At 38.8% G+C, this 22632-nt stretch overlaps 1 protein-coding gene across 3 annotated transcripts in view; it reads left to right on the top strand.

The window, feature by feature from the left end:
- The window catches only part of GUCY1B3 (guanylate cyclase 1 soluble subunit beta), a 40262-nt gene that overhangs the window by 768 nt on the left and 16862 nt on the right, over window positions 1-22632 (top strand). For all 3 annotated transcript variants that reach the window (XM_420376.8, XM_015285345.4, XM_040699689.2), the window contains 3 exons: window positions 13275-13375; window positions 14286-14404; window positions 19142-19339. In XM_420376.8, the coding sequence (XP_420376.3) occupies window positions 13275-13375; window positions 14286-14404; window positions 19142-19339 (418 nt within the window). The remainder of the gene's footprint in view (window positions 1-13274; window positions 13376-14285; window positions 14405-19141; window positions 19340-22632) is intronic.

A 22632-nucleotide genomic window follows, 5' to 3' on the forward strand; every position in this document is an offset into this window, starting at 1 on the left:
ATCCAGTTTATTTTGGGCTAATTTTAATAGTATGTCAGTGCAGCTGTCTTGTTGATCTGACACAATTTTTTGGGTGCCCTTGAATGGGAGGTTTTTGTGACCATGATGGTTGGCTTTTTTCATGAATCCATTCATTGAAATGGATTAATCTTGTCAGAGCATCACAAAATGTTGGTTGCAAGGGGCCTCTGGAGGTCATCTAACCCACTCTCTGTTCCAGCCAACACTGTTACCTGTATCAGGGTTTAGCTGTCATTTTTTTCAAGCTATTTCTTTGAAATCATCAGAGAAGGAGAGTCCACAGTTCTGGTTCATCACATAGACCCTGTTCTGTTCCAGGGATCCAAGACTGTTAATCTATCAACTATACTTTGCAAATGTAGTTCTGTGGATTGCATGGATGTCTTCACACACCCTACTTCTCATTTTTGCACATACCTACTGCAGTACTGAAGATCAGCTAAAGGCTGTGGTCAGCACTACTCATGTAACGTTTCGGTAGAATGTAATGAAAAGGTATAAAATTTTCTACTAACTGTCAGCTGTGTAAGTTCTGGAAGCTGATGGGTCATGCTTCTGTCTTTCAGCGGGGAAGCCTTGAAGTGTTCACTAGGCAGGCTCTGCTATTATCTCACAGAGAAGATGGCTTTCCAGAAAGAACAGTATTGTAACAAGGCACAAACAGAGGAGTAGAAAATGATCTACAAGAAAGAGGCAGTGTTTACACAACAGCTGCCATAGCTGCTTATGCAAAATATGTTTGCAACTGGATTTGTATTCAGTAGGATTTGCTTTGAGTGTTAGTTTATTATAGAGTCTAGAAATCAGCAAGCAAACTCTTATATATCCTACTGGAACATATTATAATGGTTGCTTCTAGGCATTAAGTAACTTTTAGTTTAGGTGCCTTAAGTTGTTGTCAGCATAGTCTGTCTTTCCCAAAAACACCCCTCTGTGTTTGTTTAAATGAATACAGGATTTTCCCATAGGCTCCTAAATCTAAATTTACTCTGTGTTAGATGGTCAAACTGTAACACTTTCAGAATTGCCAAGAATAGGAATGAAAACTTGAATATCATATTAAGAAACACATTAAAAGGCTTCATCACAAAAGTGTAAAATAAATCAGTATTTTTCCTGTGTGAATGATCTGGAAGATTGTTTTAGGGAAATGAAATGGGACAATCTCTCAACTGGAGTCTCCATCATTTTCCTGTTGCTGTTTCCTGTGGTAGAAGTCCCCACCAAACTTGTAGCCTGTGAGCACAGAAAAACTTGGCAGAAGCTGAAAACCTAGTTTTTGCAAACACAAAATGCTTAGAGGTAAAATCATTTTTTTAAATTCATTTTAGAAAGGAACATCTGAATGGAAACTTGCACATTAGCAAAACGTGCATGTGTTCTTTGCCTCAGTATGGAATGTAGAAAATACGAAATAGTATTATTTTGCTATAGTTCAACGCTTAGTGTGGAATCAGGGCATCCTCCTGCCTTTGCCCTTTTGTGGGTCAGTCTGGCATAGTGCTGTCCACACGTGCTCTTAAATGCTAACACTCAAGTTCTGGGGAGCCAGCTGGGTAGTGAAGTGTTTACATGAGTTCTGTGAATGGGAGTGAGCACTGTGGAGAGCAAAAAGCAAGCACTTGTCCTTTCAGAAAGGAAATTTTTGTTGTCACCTTCAAAACCTTGTGCATTGTCAGCTACCAAGCATCTGGGCTTGTTCACTCATCAGAATTTGCTATAACTGTCCTGTTATGGTTAAAACAGTGAAACACAAGGAGTTGGGTGATTATCATGGCATAGTTATCTTGGTATAATATAAGCAGAAATCTTCTCTCCTCAAATTCAGCTTGGGTTCAGCTGAAGTGGTAGAAAAACTGTTCAATTTAGGGTAGCCAAGTAACTGACATAGCTGTCATTTTCCTTTAAAAAAACCATACTGACATGGTGGCATGTAAAGACTCTGAAAGCCGTGTTTTGGCCATAGAAGTGCTGAGTACCTTGAAAGAACGGTATCTGTCCCAAACTGGGCATCCAAAATTCATGAAACCTTTTGACCATTTAGTTTTAATGTTACATATAATTGTTTTCTGCTCTGTGGCAGTGCCATTTATTTAAAATACAAATTATGTAAATGGCCTCACTAGCCAGTTGGACAGCTAATTTATGCTTGTCCATTATTACAGGGATCCATTCCACAGAAAAGCTTATTAGGAAGGAATAAATCCAAAGCTGGATTTTAAAACTATGTTTTATACTAAGACTGAAGTTATATATCTACCAATGGGATAAAGTAAAATACTGAATAGTTGTATATTATCTGGGTAATGTAGAATCTGTCCTCAAATCAGTAGGCTTGAGGGAAGGAAGCAGGTTGTGTGCTCTCAAAAGCATGCTTGGTAGTTTGCATACTGTAGCCTCAGTGAGAAGCAGGGAAATGTGGGAAGGATCAAACTTCATAGAATCATAGAATCATGGAGTGGCCTGGGTTGGAAAGGACCTCAAAGATAAAATAATTTCAACCTGCCTGCCATGGGCGGGTTCGACAACCACTAGACCAGGCTGCCCAGAGCCACAGCCAGCCTGGCCTTGAATGCCTCCAGGGATGGGGCATCCACAACCTCCTTGGCAACCTGTTCCAGTGTGTCACCACCCTTGGAGTGAATTTGACTCATGTTCCTATGAACCATACTTAAGTATCACGTATAGTTGTAGTGTTAGATAGTCCTTCAATTTATTTTTGGTGGTGTTTCTCAGCAAGGGTTGATTTGCAACAGAAGCTTGCTGCTAAACTCCTTTTAGACATCTTAAATGTAGATTTGGATGTGCCTAGAACTTAACGTTTCTTGTTGATGTTTTATCATTTTAATGCCTTTGGGATTTTTCCCATCTAGTTGCTAGATTTCCTATTCCTTTCTTATGCACTTCTCATCCAAGAACTTCGGAAGAAGTACAGGTAACTTTCAAGCGGGTTATGGATTTTACCATATAGGCATATATAACTGTATCACAGTGCTGGTGTTGACTTCCATGTGAATCTTATCTCCTGCATTGTTGAGCTGCTATGAGCTTGCTCTGTATTTGCCTTTCCCAGCCCACAACAAATTTATTACAAAGAATTTGTGTTTTTTTTGGCTTTGCAGTTTGGCCAAAGTTACCGATTCTGTCATGCGCAAAGATGTTACAGATACACTATCTTTAGTGCCTGCCTCACCACGAATGGCAATTTTAGAAAAGAAAAGAAATTCTTCACTACAGTTTTATACATGGAAGTCTTTGTTTTTTCTGGGCTGCGTAGGACCCAGTTATAATTAATTGCAGTAGTCTGTGAAAAGCCTTGAAAGTTCATTATTTCCTGCATCCATAGCACTGTGCACCTCTATCCAGTGCTAAAGGTGGAGAGTTCCGTTCAGTCAATCTCATAATAATTAAAGAAAACTACAACAGGTTGAGTATAAACAGAGGTCAGAAATATGCTTTGGAAAACCATTAGTGTTGAAAGGACAATAGATTAATTCTTCTAATCCATTACACCTCTTAACAGTGTTTATCCAGGAATCAGCTTTAAGTAGTAACATTTACTGTTTATGTTTCTAAGACTTTATTTCATAGCATTCCAAAGTTCTAAACAATTATTATTAAGTTTTCTTATACCAGATGTTGAATAGATGATTCTCCATGGGCCTGAAGGTTACGATTCACGGCATTTGTAGAGTCAGCGCACTGCATTTGCTGCTCCTTCAGTTCCCCACAGCAGACAGGTCTGGATGGAGGTCAGGATTTTTAGCTGTGTAAATGCCAAATTCTATAATTAGTCTGGAAAGGGCCTGGCTAAAAAGAAATAGTGCCATACTATGGAATGTGGTGTAAGTATGCAGGCAGTATCTCTTTAGGTACTTTGCAGTTTTCCCAGAATGGTGAATTACTTTTAGATCTGTCAGGATACCAGGTGTTATAAACATATCACTCACCCTTATAAATGAAATTTTTAGAAGAAGTGGTATTGTAAATACCATTCCTTTTAGTCCACTTATGTAAAACGAAGCAAAATGGTTCTAGCTTTGTGTTTTTCATAATATTTTTAATATTTGTATTAGTAACAAAAAACTTTCACATTTGTTATCTGTATCTTCTAGGATTATCTTGTTTTGAAAACTTACATTAAACATTCTCATCTCCAGCCTGTAAAACTGGGAAGTAGCTCAGAGCTCTAAAGTCTATAAATATACCTATTTACTTTATCCAGGACGTCATTTTCCTGGACAGATTCCCATTTTTTTTTTTCCCCTAATCTTGTAACTTAATATAATTTATGTTTTTCCCAGTTGGCTGTTTAAAATATCTCTAGACCGTGCATAATGTGTACAAGTCTATATATTTTTTTTTTTATTGAGAAGAGTGGGAATATTGAATCAATATTTTAAATACTTTACGCAAAGCATCTTTGTGAAATATGTGGAAAAGGATAAGCATTTTGAAAACACAAACCACATGTTAAGTAATGTAATGAGCAGTGAATTTGTTATCTTAATGTAAAAGAGATGCAAAAGTGATGATTCTGGTTTCACCAGTACTGTCTTTAGCTCTGATGCATGTAATTCTCTTTAATAATACTTCTTTTGGAATGGAGTTAAGCTCAACAAACTCCCATCAGTGAGATCAGAATCGCGCTAGGTTTATAAGTGCAGAAGTGTTATTTTGTCATTAAGATTGTTTGTACTGGTCTCTTGAAATTAATGAGCACTTTTTCCATCCTTGGTATGCCAAGAATAGTTAAGCACAATGGTGGCAGAAGTCCCAGAAAAAACAGTGCCTATGGAAGAAGTCCTAGAGGTGGTCTTTGAAGTGGCTGTTGTGAAGTGTTGAAGGTGACACACCCAGAGCATGCTCTTAGGGCCAGAGTTTTGATAGAAGGAGTTCCAGTTACAATTCTGATTTCCAAAGGTGATGCCAATGCTTTCTAAATGGTAGTATAGCTGTCAGAGAAACTTGTGAATCTTCAGGATACCAAGTATCCTGCCTTGTCTCAAGTCATCACTTTTTCTTGTTTGTATCTGTTATATTTTATCAATATTTACTGTGTGCAAAGTTATATGATGAAAGAATTCTTCTGTAAAAAAATGTTTGTTACTGTTGTTATTTTAAGTTCCAGCTTTACAACTAACTACAGAGGTAGAATAGTAAATTGCATGAATTGTAAAGTTCCGGAAGCAGCCATCTTCTACATTCTGACAGCAGAACTACATTAAAATCTACTTTATGCAAGGTTTACTACAGAAGTAAAAGATGTACCTGGGACCAAGCTGAGATGGCATCTTGTCCTACTATGTCACCTGTAAGATCTCTCAAGACAGGAGAGCCTTAAAACAATCAAAAACAGAAATTATTTCCTGTGTTTCCAGGAACTTAAAGATCGGCATTAATAACAAGTCTTTTCCTATCCATTCAAATTAGGAATATCTGTAATAAGAGAAAAGGGTTTTTTTCCAGACCATGTCTTTTTGAGGTTTTTTTTTTTTTTTTTAGTGTGAAGACCAAGAGTGAAGGAAAAATGTGTGCATCCTCTGATTTAACAACTTGTAGTGCAAGATCTTTTCTCATTTTAAGAACAGTTTTTGTCTGAATTTTTGTTAATAGTTAGCATCTCATTCATCTCTGTGAATTATTAACATTACCTTTGAACATTAGTAGTGTTTTTTTTTTTTTTCAAATACTAGCTTCACAATGGAAAAGACTTTCAAAGGGCCGATTGTACACATTTAGTGTTGCCTGTGCCGCTGTTCTGTACTGATAGACCAGCAATTTGGGGGTGCTAGCATGACTCGTAGAAGAAAGGCTGCTTCAGGACTTGATCCTGCTTTGATCAGCTCTGTAAGAATTTTTCTGTGGATTTGAATGATGTCAAAGTCAAACCCATATGTAAGAAATGTCCTCAAATAACTGTTATTTTCTGTGGTGCATTGGTTAAGATTGTTTTTCCCCAAGTTTTTCACAGATTAGCCTGGATAATGTAAACATTCTGGAGGAAAATGCATTTTAGGAAAGTCTAGGCTGGAGTCTTTATTTCCCACAATTGGGATAGCTCTCTGTCATCATTCAAAATTAGTCCAGAGTGAATAAAAGGGCTGCCAGAGCGCAGCTGGTAGGACAGGCATAATGTGGGATGTCAGTTTTGAACCATGAAATAGCATAACTGGTGTGCTAACAATAGAAGTCAGTTCAGGCAAGACCATCAGACTGCTGGAATTTCTTACGTTTTTGAGCATATACTTATTGTGTAGCAAAGCACACCCTTCTTTTGTCTCTAGAAATGGAAATGAGACATTAATTGTAAATCATGATTTATTTTACATAGAAATTATTTTGAAAGAAAAGATGTAGGAAAGTTAAAAGCTTGCTACTGTAGTTCTGCTGCCTCATTAAAGAATTAGTAAGAGCAGGAATTGGGAATTTGCCAGGACTTGTTGCTTTTGGCTCATTTCCAGTCAAGCCCTTAAGAAATTTACCACGTTATTGCTGCTGATAGTTCTGTGATCAAACACAACCATCTGCAGAGATTGTCTGGTAAAAAATAAAAACAGCTGAGAGTAAATATTGCAGCAAAATGTTTCAAGGGAGGTGCCACAACTTTTCATAAAGATGTGGATTATGAGATTTTGTATGAAATACAGAATTCATATTTGCCTGGCTGTACATTGAAGGAAGCCATTTCATATGCCCATTCTAATCCCTGCTTGTGAACTGCTTGCCAGCCGGGAGAAAAGCTATTCTGATGAGAACAGTTGCAGCCTTCTGGTATTTTAAGGTTCACACACAGATTTGTAGTCACACCTTGTTCCGCACAGGCAGGTTTGTTTTCATACATGATACTCATTGGTTGTGGAGTAAAAAGAGCTGTATCTCACTGGAGGAATGATAGCTGATGGACAGCCAACCACAATGACAAAGTTGACATTATGTTATCATGGTTATCGTATTTCTTCATATCACTCTTACTGTAGAAGCAGCTCCTTGGCGTGAATGCAGACAGGCCTGATAGATCAGGTAGGGCTCAGGCAATTGGGTGAGTAAACTACAGTCATGGAGAAGCCATCTGGTAGTTGCCCAGTCACCTAAATGTCCTGTTCCCTAGACTGCTAGCATTTGCATCATGTTTACCCTCTCTGGTGCCGATAGCTGTGGTGCTCTGCTGCCTAACAGGGCTATTAAAGGACTTGCAATTTTGCTGAAAAACAAATGCTTCTGTAAAAATGAATGTTGTCACATTGCATTGGCCATTGGTGGTAAATGTACAGCAGCATTTCTTTATCACATGAAGCCTTAAAAATAATCAAATATTTCTGAGAGAAAGACTTCACAAAGTTCTTGTGGCTGTCAGTTTACCAAGGGAAGCAGAAAATCCAGTTGACTGCACTGAGGACAAGGTACAAGGCTTTAGCTGATGGTCACTGAAGTGCCTGTTGTTCTAGATGTACAGCAGCTTTTGTGAACTGGCAAGGGAACAGACTGGGTAATCTATGTAGCAAAAAAAAAAAAAAAAAAAAGCCCAGCAACTTAATTGAATTAAACGTCATCTCATCGTCTAGCTAAATGATTGGCATGTACTGGTACAGCAAGGCTAAGAAGTATGGAGGTGTCATCCTGGGAAGAAAAAAAGTTGTTAATACTAGTATATATATATATTTTTATTTTAGAAAAAGCTGTTTGTCTTTTGACAGGTTTACATCATGTATTGTCACTGGATTTGCCATAATTGTAGGACAAACTGAGTTGTGTTTTTGTTTGTTTGGTTTGGTTTGGTTTTTTGTCCCTGCAGTTTTGAGGGGAGTAGTCCCCTGCTGGAGCGAATATTTAATTTGTCACATTCTCTAGAAATAAAAAGATTTGTGAAAGAAGAATGGGAAATGCATCATTAAGGCTGTAGAGAAGATGGCTGCTGACTGAAGTGAAGCAACTAGAGAAAACCAGGAAAAAACAATAGTAGTTGAAATAGTCTAAGTGGGGTGGGGGTTGAAATAAATCTCTGAAACATGATAGCTTTGGGAGACTACAGGCATTGAAGACCAACTTTGACAAAATACACTGAAAATAGAATCATAGAATGGCCTGGGCTGAAAAGGACCATAGTGATCATCTAGTTTCAACCCACCTGCCACAGTCAGGGTTACCAACCACTAGACCAGGCTGCCCAGAGTCACATCCAGCCTGGCCTTGAAGGCATTCAAGGATGGGGCATCCACAACCTCCTTGGCCACCTGTTCCAGTGTATTACCATCCTCTGGGTGAAAAACTTCCTCCTAATCTCTAAACCAAATCTCCTGTATCTTAGTTTAAAACCATTCCCCCTTGTCCTATCACTATCAACCCTCATAAACTGTCGTTCCCCCTCCTGTTTACATGCTTCCTACAAGCACTGGAAGGCCACAATGAGGTCTCCCTGGAGCTGCCTCTTCTCCAAGCTGAACAAGTCCAGTTCCCTCAACCTTTCCTCACAGGAGAGGTGCTCCAGCCCTCTGATCATCTTAGTGGCCCTCCTCTGGACCTACTCCAAGAGCTCCACATCCTTCATGTGCTGGGTGCCCCAGGCCTACTACAGGTGGGGCCTCACAAGAGCTGAGCAGAGAGGGACAATCACCTTCCTCTCCCTGCTGGCCACTCCTCTTTTAATGCAGTTCAGGATATGGTTGGCCTTCTGAGCTGCAAGTGCACACTGCTGGCCCATGTCCAGCTTCTCTTCCACCAAGACCCCCAAGTCCTTCTCCACAGGGCTTCTCTCAAGGAGATCTTCTCCCAGTCTGTATAAATACCTGGGATTGCCCTGGCCCAAGTGCAACACCTTGAACTTGGCCCTGATGAATCTCATTAGGTTCACATGGGCCCACTTCTCCAGCCTGTCCAGGTCCCTCTGGTTGACTTCCCTTCCCTCCAGTGTATCGACTACACCACTCAACTTAGTGTCATCTGCAAACTTGCTGAGGGTGCGCTCAATGCCATCATCTGTGTCACTGATGAAGATTTTGAGGAGCACCAGTCCCAAGACCGACCCCTGAGGGACACCACTTGTGAACAGCCTCTACCCTGACACAGAATCATTGATCACAACCCTTTGCCTGCATCCAGCCAACCAGTTCTTAATCCATCAAACAGTCCATCCTTCAATCCACATCTCTCCAATTTAGAGAGAAGGATGTGGTGAGGGGCCACCTCAAAGACTTTGCAGAAGTCCAGGTAGGCGACATCTGTTGCCCTATCCCTGTCCACCAGTGTCGTCACTCCATCACAGAAGGCCATCAGTTCCATCAAGCATGATCTGTCTTTGGTGAAGCCATGCTGGCTGTCTTGAATCACCTCTTCTTCTCGTATGTGCCTTAACATAGCTTCTAGGAGGATCTGCGCCATGATCTTCCCAGGCACACAGGTGGGGCTCACTGGCCTGTAGCTCCCCGGGTCATCTTTTCTCCCTTTCTTAAAATTGGGAGTGACATTTCCCTTTTTCCGGTCACCAGGGACTTCACCTGACAGCCATGATTTTTCAAATATGATGGAGAGCAGCTCGATAACCACATCATCCATCTCTCTCAGAATCCTGAGATGTTTGTCATCCTGCCCCATGGACTTTTATACATTCAGTTTCATGAGGTGGTCTTGGACTTGTTCCGCTGTTACAGTGGGACGGAATCCACTCCCCGCACCCATGCTTAGAAGTTCAGAGCCTTGGCAGACCTGGGGAGCCTGACCAGTGAAGACTGAGGCAAAGCACTAATTGAGTACCTCAGCTTTTTCTATGTCTGAGGAAGCCAGTTCTCCGTCCTCATTTATCAGAGGGGGAGCACTCTCCTTGGCCTGTCTTATCCTGCTTATGTACCTGTAGAACTCCTTCTTGTGATCTTTCACATCCCTCACCAAGTTCAGCTCCATCTGTGCCTTGGCTTTCTTGATATTATCTCTACCCATGCAGATGACATCCCTATATTCTTCCCAGGCTACACAGCCCTGCTTTCTCTTCCTGTACATTTCTCTCTTTTCCCTCAGTTTGTGCTGCAAGTCCTTGCTCAGCCATGCCAGTTGCCTGCATCCTCTGCTCAGTTTCTTCTGCTGGGAGCTGTGGAGAGCTTTTGTGCTCTCAGAAGGGTGTCCTTAAAGAGCTGGCAGCTCTGCTCTGTTCCTGTGTCCTTAAAGACTTTTTCCCAGGGGATCCCATCTAGCAATTCCTTGAGCAGCCTGAAGTTTGCTCTCCTGGAGTTTGGGGTCCTGACTCAATTTTTCCCAGGCCTTCATTCCTCCAGATCATAAACTTCACTACGGCATGGTCACTACAGCCCAGGCTGCCTCCAGTCTTTACCTCTGTAATGCTCTCCTCCCCACTGGTGAGTACCAGGTCCAGTAAGGCTTCACCTTGAGTCAATGCATCTAGTACCTGGACCAGGAAATTATCCTCAACAGACTCCAGCAATCTCCTAGATTTTCTGCCACCTGCTATGCTGCTGTCCCAGCAGATATCCAGGTGGGTGATATCCCCCATCCAGACAAGACCCCACAAATGTGACACCTCCTGCAGTTGAAGCAAGAAGGCCTTGTCAACAGGCTCCCCCTGATCAGGTGGCCTGTAGTAGATTCCAACTACTAGATGCCCTTTACTGGGCTGATCCCTGATTTTCACTCATATGCTCTCTACCTCGTCATGACTGGTAGTCAGACACAGCTCTTTGCAGTCTATCCTCTTCCTAACATAGAGGGCAACTCCCCCTCTCCTCCTACCCTTTCTATCCTTTCTGAAGAGCCTGTAACCCTCAATCACAGCATGCCAGTCATGAGATTCATCCCACCACGTTTCTATGATAGCAACCAGATCATAATTTTCCAAGGACATCATGGTTTCCATCTCCCCCTGCTTATTTCCTATGCTGCATGCATTAGTGTAAAGGCACTTCAGCCGGGCTTTCTGACACATTACCTTTCTAGATGGGACCTCCGTCAAACCTGTGTTTTCTCCCACTGCTTCCTTGAGGGACATGAGAAGGCTTTGGACAGGGGATTGGCAGCATTACCTCCTCTTAGGAGTTTCAAGGAGATCCTGCATGACAGTTTGGAGTTTTTCCCCCTGATAACTACAATAAAATAGGAAGCGTGGCTTGGCACAGAGAAAGAGACAGGAAATGTTTCAACCAATATAATTGAAAGCAGATGGAAGCATTTTGAAGGAGCTACCAGAGTGATCAAACTGGTTCAATTTTCAATAAAGAAACTTCTTTCACAGAAACACTACATCAAGTGGCTTTTACAAGTATGCAGTACTTTAGAGGATATTCATTGCTTTTTCAGATGTGTATGTTATCCTTTCTGGTTTGGCTGGGAACAGAGAGACTAAGAGAAGGCACAGTGTGCATCCGGGACGTGGGAAAGTTTGCTCACCCTTGTGCAAAGTTCTCCCTAAACTGCATTTGACTTCCAGTTGCATACCATGTTATGAGAATCAAAGAAGCAAGATGATTTTCTTTTCTTGTACTATTTCAGTTCAGTTGTTAGCAAATGTAAACTTCACTTTCTTGTTCCTGACTCATCTCATATGCTTCAGGACAATGTTACCTGCTAATAGCCCTAGCTCTCTTCCTACTTAGGGAAAGATGGAATCTGTGTTGTATCTGCTATTTTCAGGAGTCAGTGAGACTTGATAGCCTGCAGGCTGATTTAAAGTTCTCGGAGAATAGCTGGAGGAGAGGATTAGAAGAATGAAATATGAAAATAAGAGTCATAGGGGACTGTGTATATACAAACCATTTTTCTTGCATTTTTTTATTAGTACAGTATTTATTGACATAATGAATAAATCTTTGCAATAATTATTCATAAAAAGTAATACTATGCTTTATCTCTTTCATGTCTGTTCTTTCGTTCCTTTTGTGACCCAGCAAGATTCAGAAAAAAACATCTTGAGATAATTTTTCATGCCATTAATAACAGAAGTTGTTTCTTTTTTATCCATTTGGTAGGAATTTTAATCTCACCTAAAGGCTGCAGCCTTGTCTTACTGCTTTGGGAAAGTTGCTTCACTTGTTTTCAGCTCATTATGCCTATTCATACACTAGTAATTACAAAGTAGACAGATATTTTAAACACAAAAACAATCTAATACTAATTTTTGGTCAGTGGTAAGAATGCAGTGGGCATGATTAAAGCAAGAGAAAGAAAAAGAAAATAATGGATTTGAAAATAATGTGTTATTGACTTGCAGTGATACAGGACAGATTGTCAAAGACATAATTGTTAACTGGCAGGTTAAATGAACATTAATTTCATTTAGATCAATATAATAATATCATATTTAATTGGAATCGGGCCTTATCAACAGTACCATTTGTCACCTAACATTTTTAACACGAACCAGAATACTTAATCCTCAGTCTTCTCTCTGTTGAGTAATGCTGAGAATGTTTCCGTGTTTGTATGGATGGATTATTCAAGCAGAACAGTAAACTTGAATTGTTGTGTGGACGTTATTTGTTTGTATGATTTCATTTTTGAAATAGGTAATGTTGGCTCTATAAAACTAGAAGCTAAATATCAATTAAGGAATTTTGTTCTGATTGATGAACGGTTATATTGTGGTAGAGACAAAGATTTTGTTGTAAAAGATATTGTAGGATTTTAGATAGTAGGTTTAGAATCTGCTTTTTAGAGGTTTAAAATTCTTCTGATGATTGTTACAAGTTTAGAGCAGTTAGAATATTGAATCTTAAGCAGTATGTTTCAATTCTATCTTGAGAAGCATTTCTGTCTTACTGTGGTAAGAGCCCTTTCATGGTACTAGAAAATAATTTTTCCTTGTGATTCATTTGTTTATTAGAGAAATAATTATTTCAGTGGTGAGTTGATGAGTATCTCGATTCATATGGCACACGTAGTTTTGTTAAAAAATCATATCTTTTTTTTGATGGTTTATCTATTCCTGGATATTTCCCTTTTTAAAATACAAATTCTCTCTTTATTAGTTCCATAACTTCGTTGTGAGGCTCTGTACTGAAAAGTTTTGTTTGTTTTCTACCAGCTAATTAGTATTTTCAAAGCACAAATGATCGTCAGGTAGTAGTGTTGTATCTTAATTACCATGAGGTGTGAAACGGTTATATTTTTAGCTTTTCTTATTATGTAAATTCCTAAATGTATAACTTGCAGACTTGCATTATTTAAAAGTTTGGTTTATACCAAACAATGTATAATCAGTTTACAGATTTGGTATTTCTCCCTCAACCAAAAATATTTTGTTTCTTTTATAGGAAGGAGGCTCAGCTGGATGAAGAAGGACAGTTTCTTGTCAGAATAATATATGATGATTCCAAAACCTATGATCTGGTTGCAGCTGCAAGCAAGGTTCTTAGTAAGTAATATGGATGTCTTCTTTGACCACTCATTACATGTAAGATTGAAGAACACCGACAACAGGAAAGTCCACATAGCAGAGAGAAATAGGACTTAACACAGAGGATGTGAAAACGTAGTAATGGTCAGAGATAAAAAAAAAAAAATAGCAGAAGAAAGGATTTTATTGTTATTTATTTATCTCAAATATTTTTATTCCTTTTATTCCTTTAAGTGATTTGTATTACTTCCAAGTAATATTCTAAGTCATAGATACATTTTAAATTGTAACTCATCTAATCCACAAAGCATCATCAGTGTTACAAAATGGTCATGAAGTAACAATTTAGCACTGTAACAACCTTGCTAATACACCCCGATTTCAACCACTGCTGTAATTGCAGTCCTTGGCCTTCTGCATCCTTCTGCTCTCCTTCTGATCCTCTGCTGAACAAAGATGCTGAGTTACGGAATGATTTGTGACACCTCTTATTTCATATCTCCTGTTTATTTGGGTAGCATTCATTTTCAGTCATTGCAACACTGTTCTGTGGTTTCAAAGGTATAATTATGCCCATCAGCTTTCTTTTATCTGTAGACCCAAACTAGTTGTCATGTTGAATTGATGCAGCTGATGTAGTTTCATGCTGTTGTAAACTGGAAGTAACTCCCCATAGTCAGATGTTGCTGAGTTCCTTTATTTGCAAGTAGTGCTTCCTTATCTGTATCAAAATCTAAACTGCTACCCATAGGCAAAATGCATAAAGGTAATATGTAAGTCCCCCTGAAATTCCTGTACTGTGTATGCATTGCTTGTTTATGTACTTGGTCTTGCTCTTGTTGTCCTCCTATTCTTGGCCTTCTGGATCTGGGTACAGTTTAGGTACTGTTAATGTGTGAACTAAATCACATTTTCCTGTTTTTACTAGACCTGAATGCTGGGGAAATTCTTCAGATGTTTGGGAAGATGTTTTTTGTGTTCTGCCAAGAATCTGGCTATGATACAATTCTGCGTGTTCTGGGCTCAAATGTCAGAGAATTTTTGCAGGTAAGATTTTTATGCCAAACTATTCCAGATACAGGGGACAAGGCAGAAGTATGGTCTAGACAACAGGTTAGAATGGAATGTAGAAATAAAAGTTGTATTGTGTAGCTTTACAGTTATTTGTGTAGAGGTATATGAAATACATATGCCTTGGTATTTGTATTCTGTAGAGCTTTTCTCTGCCTAGCAGTTGTGCAATCGCTGTTCTGTATCCTTCTTGGTTAATATACTCCTCAGTTACCTGTTAAAGTACTCTTTTTCCCTCTGAACACTTCTCTTTGATTTCCTGAACAGTGAGTTGAGAAGGCAGGTAAGCTGGCATTCATAGAAGCATTTATACATCTGAAATTTAATCTGAAGCTACAAAGGAAAAACAGAAGTTTTCATAGGTAGCTAAAGTATGGAGTACAAGAGACATGAAAAAAACACCAAACTGCCTGTACATGTTAATTAAAAGGGCTTTATGTTGTTTATATTAACAGAAAATGTGGTCTTCAGACCTGTAGGATATTTCTCATCCAAAGTTCTCTTTGACTAATTACAGATAGTTGTTATTTATAATTGTACGTTATGTACAGAGCTAGGGCTCATATACAGCTTGTTTCTAAGACAGGAAATTGTTTTTGTACGTGAACTGAGGGTGGGATAGGGCAGCTGTCCTTTTTTTTTGTGCTTTCCTAACTTCAGAACATTGTGACATTGTGCTGTAAACCAAAACAAACTGGAAGTAATTTTTCAGTAGCATGGAAGAAGTGTAATGACCTCTCTGAAGCATGGTTTCCAAGTGTAGCAAAGATGGCTTCTGTTTTTTGTCACTTGAAAATTATTCACTTCAAGTACAGTTTTGTATTGTTATATAGATCACTCCAAGGGTGAGCTGTGTGCTGTAATGAGTTCTAAAACATTGAACTGTTGAAGGTTTCACAGGAGATTGTCCAATAGCTGTGTCAAACCTGTATTGATTTTCACTGGAAATTTAGCAGCATTTTGTCATCTTTTCCCTTAAAATTCTCTCCAGTAATAGAATGTGAAAAGAGCAAAGTGCCTATTTTGCTGAAATACTGGGGTATTTACTTGTGTATCTCACTACTTGCTCTGAAACCTGTAGTACTGCAGAGCATGAATGTATTCAACCCAGACTTCTTTTACAAATCCCACAAACTGTAATTGCTGGACAAAAAGACAAATTATGTGTGTGCTCCATCTGATGCATACCAAATGTGTGGTCTGTATACCACTGTCTGTATGTGGGATTGGACATCCATAGTATTTTATAGCTCCATCTGTAGGCTGCTCTCAAAGGAAGCATATGGATCAATGTAATTTTTAAAGATGTACTGAAGTTATGGTTAGGGTTGAGAAAGAGTAGAAGACGGGAAAAAAAGATACGGCTATCCAATTCCTCCATCACTTTGAGTACACTTTTGTTAGTCCTTTCCTCTTCCTTTTTCTCATCGCCTTTTCCATCCAGTATACTCATTTTTCTATTCCTTAATATGAATAGTGATAGACACATTTATAGTACATACCAAACCCCTGTAAAAGAATGAACTGCATACATTTATATTCTTCTAATTAAAGTATTTTAGGCTGTTTTGTTTGCATTTCAGTGCTGGAAGATGACGTTAGTTATTATGTGCTCCTGTAAATTCTAACAAGACAGATGTATTAGTAATTGTGCCAGCAGTGTACTTTCCAGCTTTTAATTATGATGGAAAATCAACTTTATCCATGATTTATTGTTTTTGCAGCTTGTAACAGACAGGATAGGTCAGGAAGCTTATTTATAAGCTTACTAAAATAGGTACAGATTGAGTTTGATGTGCTGGCTTTTTGTCAGATTCTTAAAATATATAGTATAATTCCAAAAGTGCTTCTTGAAACCTGTATTAAGCCCAGGAATGTGTGAAAATTATAGAGGCTGCAGGTTTTTTAAGTGTGTGAAAATAAATCTCATGTTTATGTTCTATTTTCCTTGACATTTCAGAGAGAATTTAGTTTATTCATAAATGAAACACAGATACTTCAGGCTTCAAGAAAGAGGAAGAAGACAGCACAACTAAATCTAATATTTATACTTTCTAGAAAAACATAGGGCTGGAAAAATTGCAAATCATATTGAAAGAAGACACTGTACTGAGGAGGAGCAATGTGAAAAGACAAAACCTCCTAAGCAACTCAAAGTGTGTTTTTGTTATATTCAGTAGCTTTCTATGGAAAGAAAATCAAACACTGGAGTAACGATTAGTTCTGTCTCATGTAGGAGATCATTTACGTGGCTATTTATTTGTTCGTCATTTCAGTGCAATGAATTGAAGGGGATTAATTCCTCTCATACAATACTTTCCATATGCTCTGTGCAGCACAGAGCTGAACAGTGTGTTTTTATACTTCAGGTGCCAGTCATAACTCTTTAAGACTGTATAGGATCTGCCTGATTTATTATTACTGTCCATACTCATTCCTGTTTGGTGGTCCTTTCATGTTTCACCATGGGGAGAACAAGCTCTAGAATTAGTGTCTCTGGTACCAGCACAAGCTCTGGCATTCATCTGAGTAATCTGGGAGCCAAGAATTCAGGGAGAAAACTTAACCAGTAATTATCTCTATCTGACCACTCCTCTGGCCTAATAGCAGGTGGATAATCTAGGAAAAAAGACACGGTCTTTTAGACCATTCAATTTAGGATGGGTCAAACACAAGAAAAAACAGGGTTGCTGTTGGAAGTGAGAGTGATACAATGTCTACGTGGCAGGATGTAGGAGCAATTTTGGTGCTTGCATGTGGATGCACATCTCTTCTGTTTCTTGACTGCACAGAATAAGCACTTTGCTCACTTCGTAGTCTGTATGCATGGGGGAGAAAAGATGCAGTGGATAGTTGAAAGCTGCTGCAGTACATTCTGGACAAGTCCCCAGCTCAAGATGATTGGAGGTTCAAGACTAAAGAGAAAATTATATGGATTCACCTTTGATGTTTCTTGGACAAAGTCAGTAATGAGGTAGTAGGATGGCAAAGTGATCATTCTCGGTGGGGCTACCATCATTTGTTAGCAATGCTTGTGCCAGACTTCAGTGTTTATAATGAGACAGCCTTACAAAAAAATTCTGTGCTTAACTTCTTCTGCAATTATGTTGATGACTGTAGAACTTCATAGTTTACCCTCTATTTCGATCTATGTCCTTAAGAGTCTTGTTTCCAAAATAATTCTCAGCTGGTCCTTTGGCTTGTGTAGCAAAAACACAGTTCTTAATGCAATTAAGGAGATTCAGGAGCACTTCCTTGGAATCATCTCTCGCTCTTTTCTCATCCACACTCTCTCACAACCTCTCTTCCAACTTAATTGTCTTGAGCCCTGTAATGGGCTTCAGACATTTTTCTGCTTTTTGCAACTGAATGCTCATTAACAGCTGCAATAAATTGATTCCCTCACTGTTGCCTCTTCAAGTTTTAGTTTGGAGGTGTTGATATAGCAACAAAAACATGAGTTTGAAACAAACTAAAAAACCAAGGGAGGAAGTTCCAGTTTGGGTACATCCTACAGAATTCATTTCTAAGAGCCTCATTTCCTCTGGAGGCCTTCCAGGAGAAGAAACAGCTGTTTAAGTGCTTCACAGCTCACATGAAACCAAGTTCAGTATGGTTCCATGGATTTGATGATTGATGGATGCTCATGAAAGGTGGAAAATGGGCCAGCCAGCACATTGAAAATATTTTTCCATTGTGCTAGAAGAAAATATTCAGAATCTGATGATAGCAGTTGTTTGGGAGATTGGGAGAACTATGTTTGAAATATATGGTAATGATCTGGGCTTAGGATGTAAAGGAAATGTGTATGTTTTACAACAGATAAATAATTTGAGTTGCAACACTGTTTAGCAAACCAGATTGCTTTTTGTGTATTGAACACTATACAGTAAATAGCAAGCTGGAGCCATGGTAATTGCTTCCTAAATAAAGTCAGAGCTGTCATTGTATTCTTAGTGTGGTTTTGATCTCTTTGTTCTCTTTATTATCCTCATTAGATATGCCTCTCAATTTCACATTTAGTTTTCCTCTCTAGATGTCAATGTCTTGTTAAAATTTAAAGTAAAATACATAAGACATCCAAGACATCAGTTGAAAATATAAAAGACCTTCTTTCCCTTTCTAAATGAACATTTTCTGAAACATTTTTACAGTAGCCATGTTCAATGAGTCCTGTTTTTTTTTCTCCTTATTCTCAAACATAGTCTGTATTTGAGGTCAGGCTCTGTAAATTTGGGCTGACTGTTACAATGATAGAAGTAGCCAGTTGTTTCATTGAAAACAGGGCAAAGATTGATGTTTATAAAAGCATGCTTATTTGTATTTGATGCCTAAATTCAAAGAATATGGGGGCTTGAATTTTGAAGGGATGCAAATGAATGGGCTTTGGATTTGAGAAACACATACTGTCTTTAAGCACCGAAGTTTTGAAATACAGCATAGTTGAGCGTGCGTTCTTACTACTTAGAGTAATTTTTCATATTGCTAGTTCTGCTGCTATTCGTGTCCAGATGTTTTCACAGTAGATGGAAAGAACACCTTGAGCTACCTGAAAAGCCTGCTGAGGGCTGTTTTAGAAGTGGTAAGACAAGTGCACAGGGAGTTTGACCAACAGGAGAAGGGATGGAGTCAGATTAGGCAAGAAATGTACATATTTTGTTCAAAGCTAATAAGAGAATGTCTTCTAATCATGTTTTAAATTTCTTCTTCTAGAACCTGGATGCTCTGCATGACCACCTTGCTACTATTTACCCAGGTATGCGAGCCCCTTCCTTCAGATGCACTGATGCGGAGAAGGGGAAAGGACTCATTCTGCATTACTATTCAGAAAGGGAAGGTCTACAGGATATTGTCATTGGAATCATCAAAACAGTAGCTCAGCAGATCCATGGTACAGAAATAGATATGAAGGTAATGCCTGAAGAGTTGTTCACATTTAAATGTTTATGTCATTAGAACAAAGTCAAGAAAAGTGAAGTGATGGCAAACAATCATTGTAATTGTTGCTGTCCTCTATGAGATGGTGGCTTTAAGTACTGACTCAAGAAGAGGCACTCATTGAGTTGCTTTAAGAACAGGTCAGTCATCTGCTGAGAAGGCATTAATTTGCAAGCAGACCCAGTCAGGAACAGTTCAAAACTATTTCCCATTGTTCAAAGGAGATGACATACAGAAACTAGTTACTGAGTTACTGGAGATGCTTTTTCCCCTTTATTTTAAATTTGGCATATATTTCTTATTGTCTGCTGTATGTTCTGTGAGAACACGTTTCCATGTCCCTAGGATACTGCAAGGTGGGTGTATATTGATTATGCCATGCTGAGGGCAGAGTCCTCCTTCCTGGACTACATTCCAGCTCCTTCCCAGACAGATATATGTTTGTGGTTCAGATACTACTGCAGGGTGGGAATGTGGCTAGATAGGCAGCTACAGCCCCAGAAGTGGAAAAATGTTCCTCAGTCATGCAGTTTATGTGATGTGTGTGTGCTAAGTCACTTGTGAAATGGGAGACTCCTGTTTTGAGTCGATACAGAGTAACAAACAGTTAATTCATTAGGCCCTGCATGCGTAACTGTTTAAAAGCAGAGTGTGATCTAACACATGGTTAACTTCAGGTATATCGGCTGAAACCAACAATATAAACACTTCTTGGCATTAGAAATATAACAACTCATATTAAATACTTTAAATAAAGTAGAAAATAATCTAAATGTGTACAGCAAGCTTTCTTTTTTTGATTCAGCTATCGCTAACTATTCTACTTTTCTAGCAGAGTTATGTTGTATACTTCAGCTGAAGTAATAATGTTTTGTTTTAGCATTAATCTGGCTAGATCCTAAAATCAAAAGAATGCTTCAGTGTAATGTTCATTCAGTCATTGCTTTAAAGTATTTTTGTTTGATTATTTGCTTGCTTATGCAAGAGATTTACAAAGGCTCCCATGACAATGGTAATTACTACTGCTACCCTGGAGTATTTGCCTTTCAAATTTCTTGTTATAAGCTAGCTCAGGTTTATAGTGAATAGCTTTTGCTATATGGTGATGATAATATACTTATGTCCTTTGTTTAAATTCTGCTTGGTACAAATCTATATTTACAGCTGGTGTTATTAGTTGGGGAAAGATCCAACAGAATTAAAACAATCCTCTTTGTAGGTCCCTGTTTATTCAGCTTCTTCTACTGTGTCCCTTCATCTGTTATGAAGCTATAAAATAAACTAGATGGAGGAAATGAACTAGGTGCAAAATAACATTTGTTTTTCTTGGTTATTTTTACCTGTATCTGTTCCCTTATGGTATTTGGTTTTCTTATGTATCACAGAGAGTTCGGCCAGCATAATCACAGGGTTGTACAGAGACAAAAGTGATCAGTGGTGCAGGGGATAAACCCAAGTTGTGCAAAACAGCTACCAGAACAAACTTCTGACAAACTGTATCCTCAGTCTGAATGTTACTTTCTTGGGAAGATCGTATTGGAAAATACCAATGCTTATGCTCAGTTTGGTGTTTACGAGGACCGTTTCTGCAAATATTGTTTCCAGCTGGGCAGTCCTCAACATATGCGGGTGCATAAGGTTTCTTCTTCCCAGGTGCGGAGTCTGTACTTTCATTTGTTGCACAATTAAGTTTCTGTCAGTTCGTTCAGTCTCTCTGTATGGCAGTATGACTGTCTGGCTTATCAGATACTCTTTCCCGCTTTATATCAGCAGCAGCCTAGCTCCATCATCCAGAATATTAATGAGTAAGTTGAATAAGATTGGATCCTGTATTGATCCCTGGGGTACGTGGCAGCCAAGTCCTATTCTGTTTGCTTATTTTTCAGATATTCCACAACCCTGGAATTAATTCATAAGGATTTCAGTGTCTGCTATATGGGGTACAAAGAGAAACTAAGTAATCATGTGGTCACATGAAGCAAAATAAATATTGAGGAAAAATACGTTGTGCCTTTTGTTTCCTAGGTTATTTCTTTGGTTGGAGAAATGGGCAAATAGAAAAAAAAAACAGTGTTTAATTTTACCCTCTTTCTGCAGTTTTACCCAGAACAATTTTCTGTAGACATGCATACATAGAAATACATGTTCTTGTGGTATACAGTAGCTCTATTTCCAGAATGACATCCTTCAGGAAAGGTGCCTTTTAACATCCAAGGTGTGTGTATGCTGATGGCAAGGAAGAAAAAAGGTCTGATTTTGTCTCTGTTAAACTCTGTTAGTACCAAAAGGATGTTGTTTTTTTTTTCCTTTTTTTTTTTTTTTTTTTTTTTTTGAATTTGGATTCATAGTTTGCAACACAATAGACCAGGGAAGCCTACCTTGACAGTAGTCAACTGATTAATTCAAATCCAATTTGCTTTATCTTCCCTGATACCGTAATCCATTTTAGCTAAATTGAGTTAAGAATATAATTTTTTGCAGTAAGTACTGTCCTAAGAATTGTTCCTGACTTTGAGAATGCACTAAAAATATTTATATTCTGCCTGTCTGAGTATAAGAACTAAAAATCTTCTCATTGCTGGTTACTGAGATTGGCATAAGGTCTCTGATAGCAGCCTTCTGGCTGTACCTTCTCTTGCTTTGCTTGTCAGAGGTTGTTTGTGTATGAAGGTGAGGGTCAAGTCAGGACAGAGATTCTCTTGGGGCTACAAATGATACAGGACAATGGGGAATGTTGGAAAATCCTACAAAGCCAAAAGAATATGTTGGGAAAATGAACTTCTGCAATTTTGTTATTATGTAAGAGCAGGTTATCAAAGTCTATCTTTTAGATTGTCAGGAAAAATGGTTTACAGTAGCAAAGGGAGCCAGAGAAAATTCTTGTCAAGATGGTAATTTCTAACTGTCATTACTAGTGACAATCCAAAAAACAAAGCCAGCATGTGGCCTGCTGGGGAGCTAACATAAAAACTGGTTGGGAACTTGTCATTGAGACCAAGCAATACTAAGCCATATATTAAAAGGTTACCTGTGTATGAAGATAAGGAAAGCATGGAGCATAATCAGCCTCTAATTCTGATGCAAGGGCACCTGGAAACTTCACCAACTCAAGACTCAGAGGTTCAGTGAAGTGAGACAGTCTGCGCCTTGAAACCAACTGCCAGATGCAGACATCCCTTCAGTCTCAGTCACCTCAGATGTGCAAAGCTAACAATGGTGACACTTCCACACTAAACTGATTTGCCTCAGGACCTCCCTGGAGCTGC

The sequence above is a fragment of the Gallus gallus genome, chromosome 4 (genome assembly GCF_016699485.2).
Source record: "Gallus gallus isolate bGalGal1 chromosome 4, bGalGal1.mat.broiler.GRCg7b, whole genome shotgun sequence".
Classification (NCBI taxonomy): domain Eukaryota; kingdom Metazoa; phylum Chordata; class Aves; order Galliformes; family Phasianidae; genus Gallus; species Gallus gallus.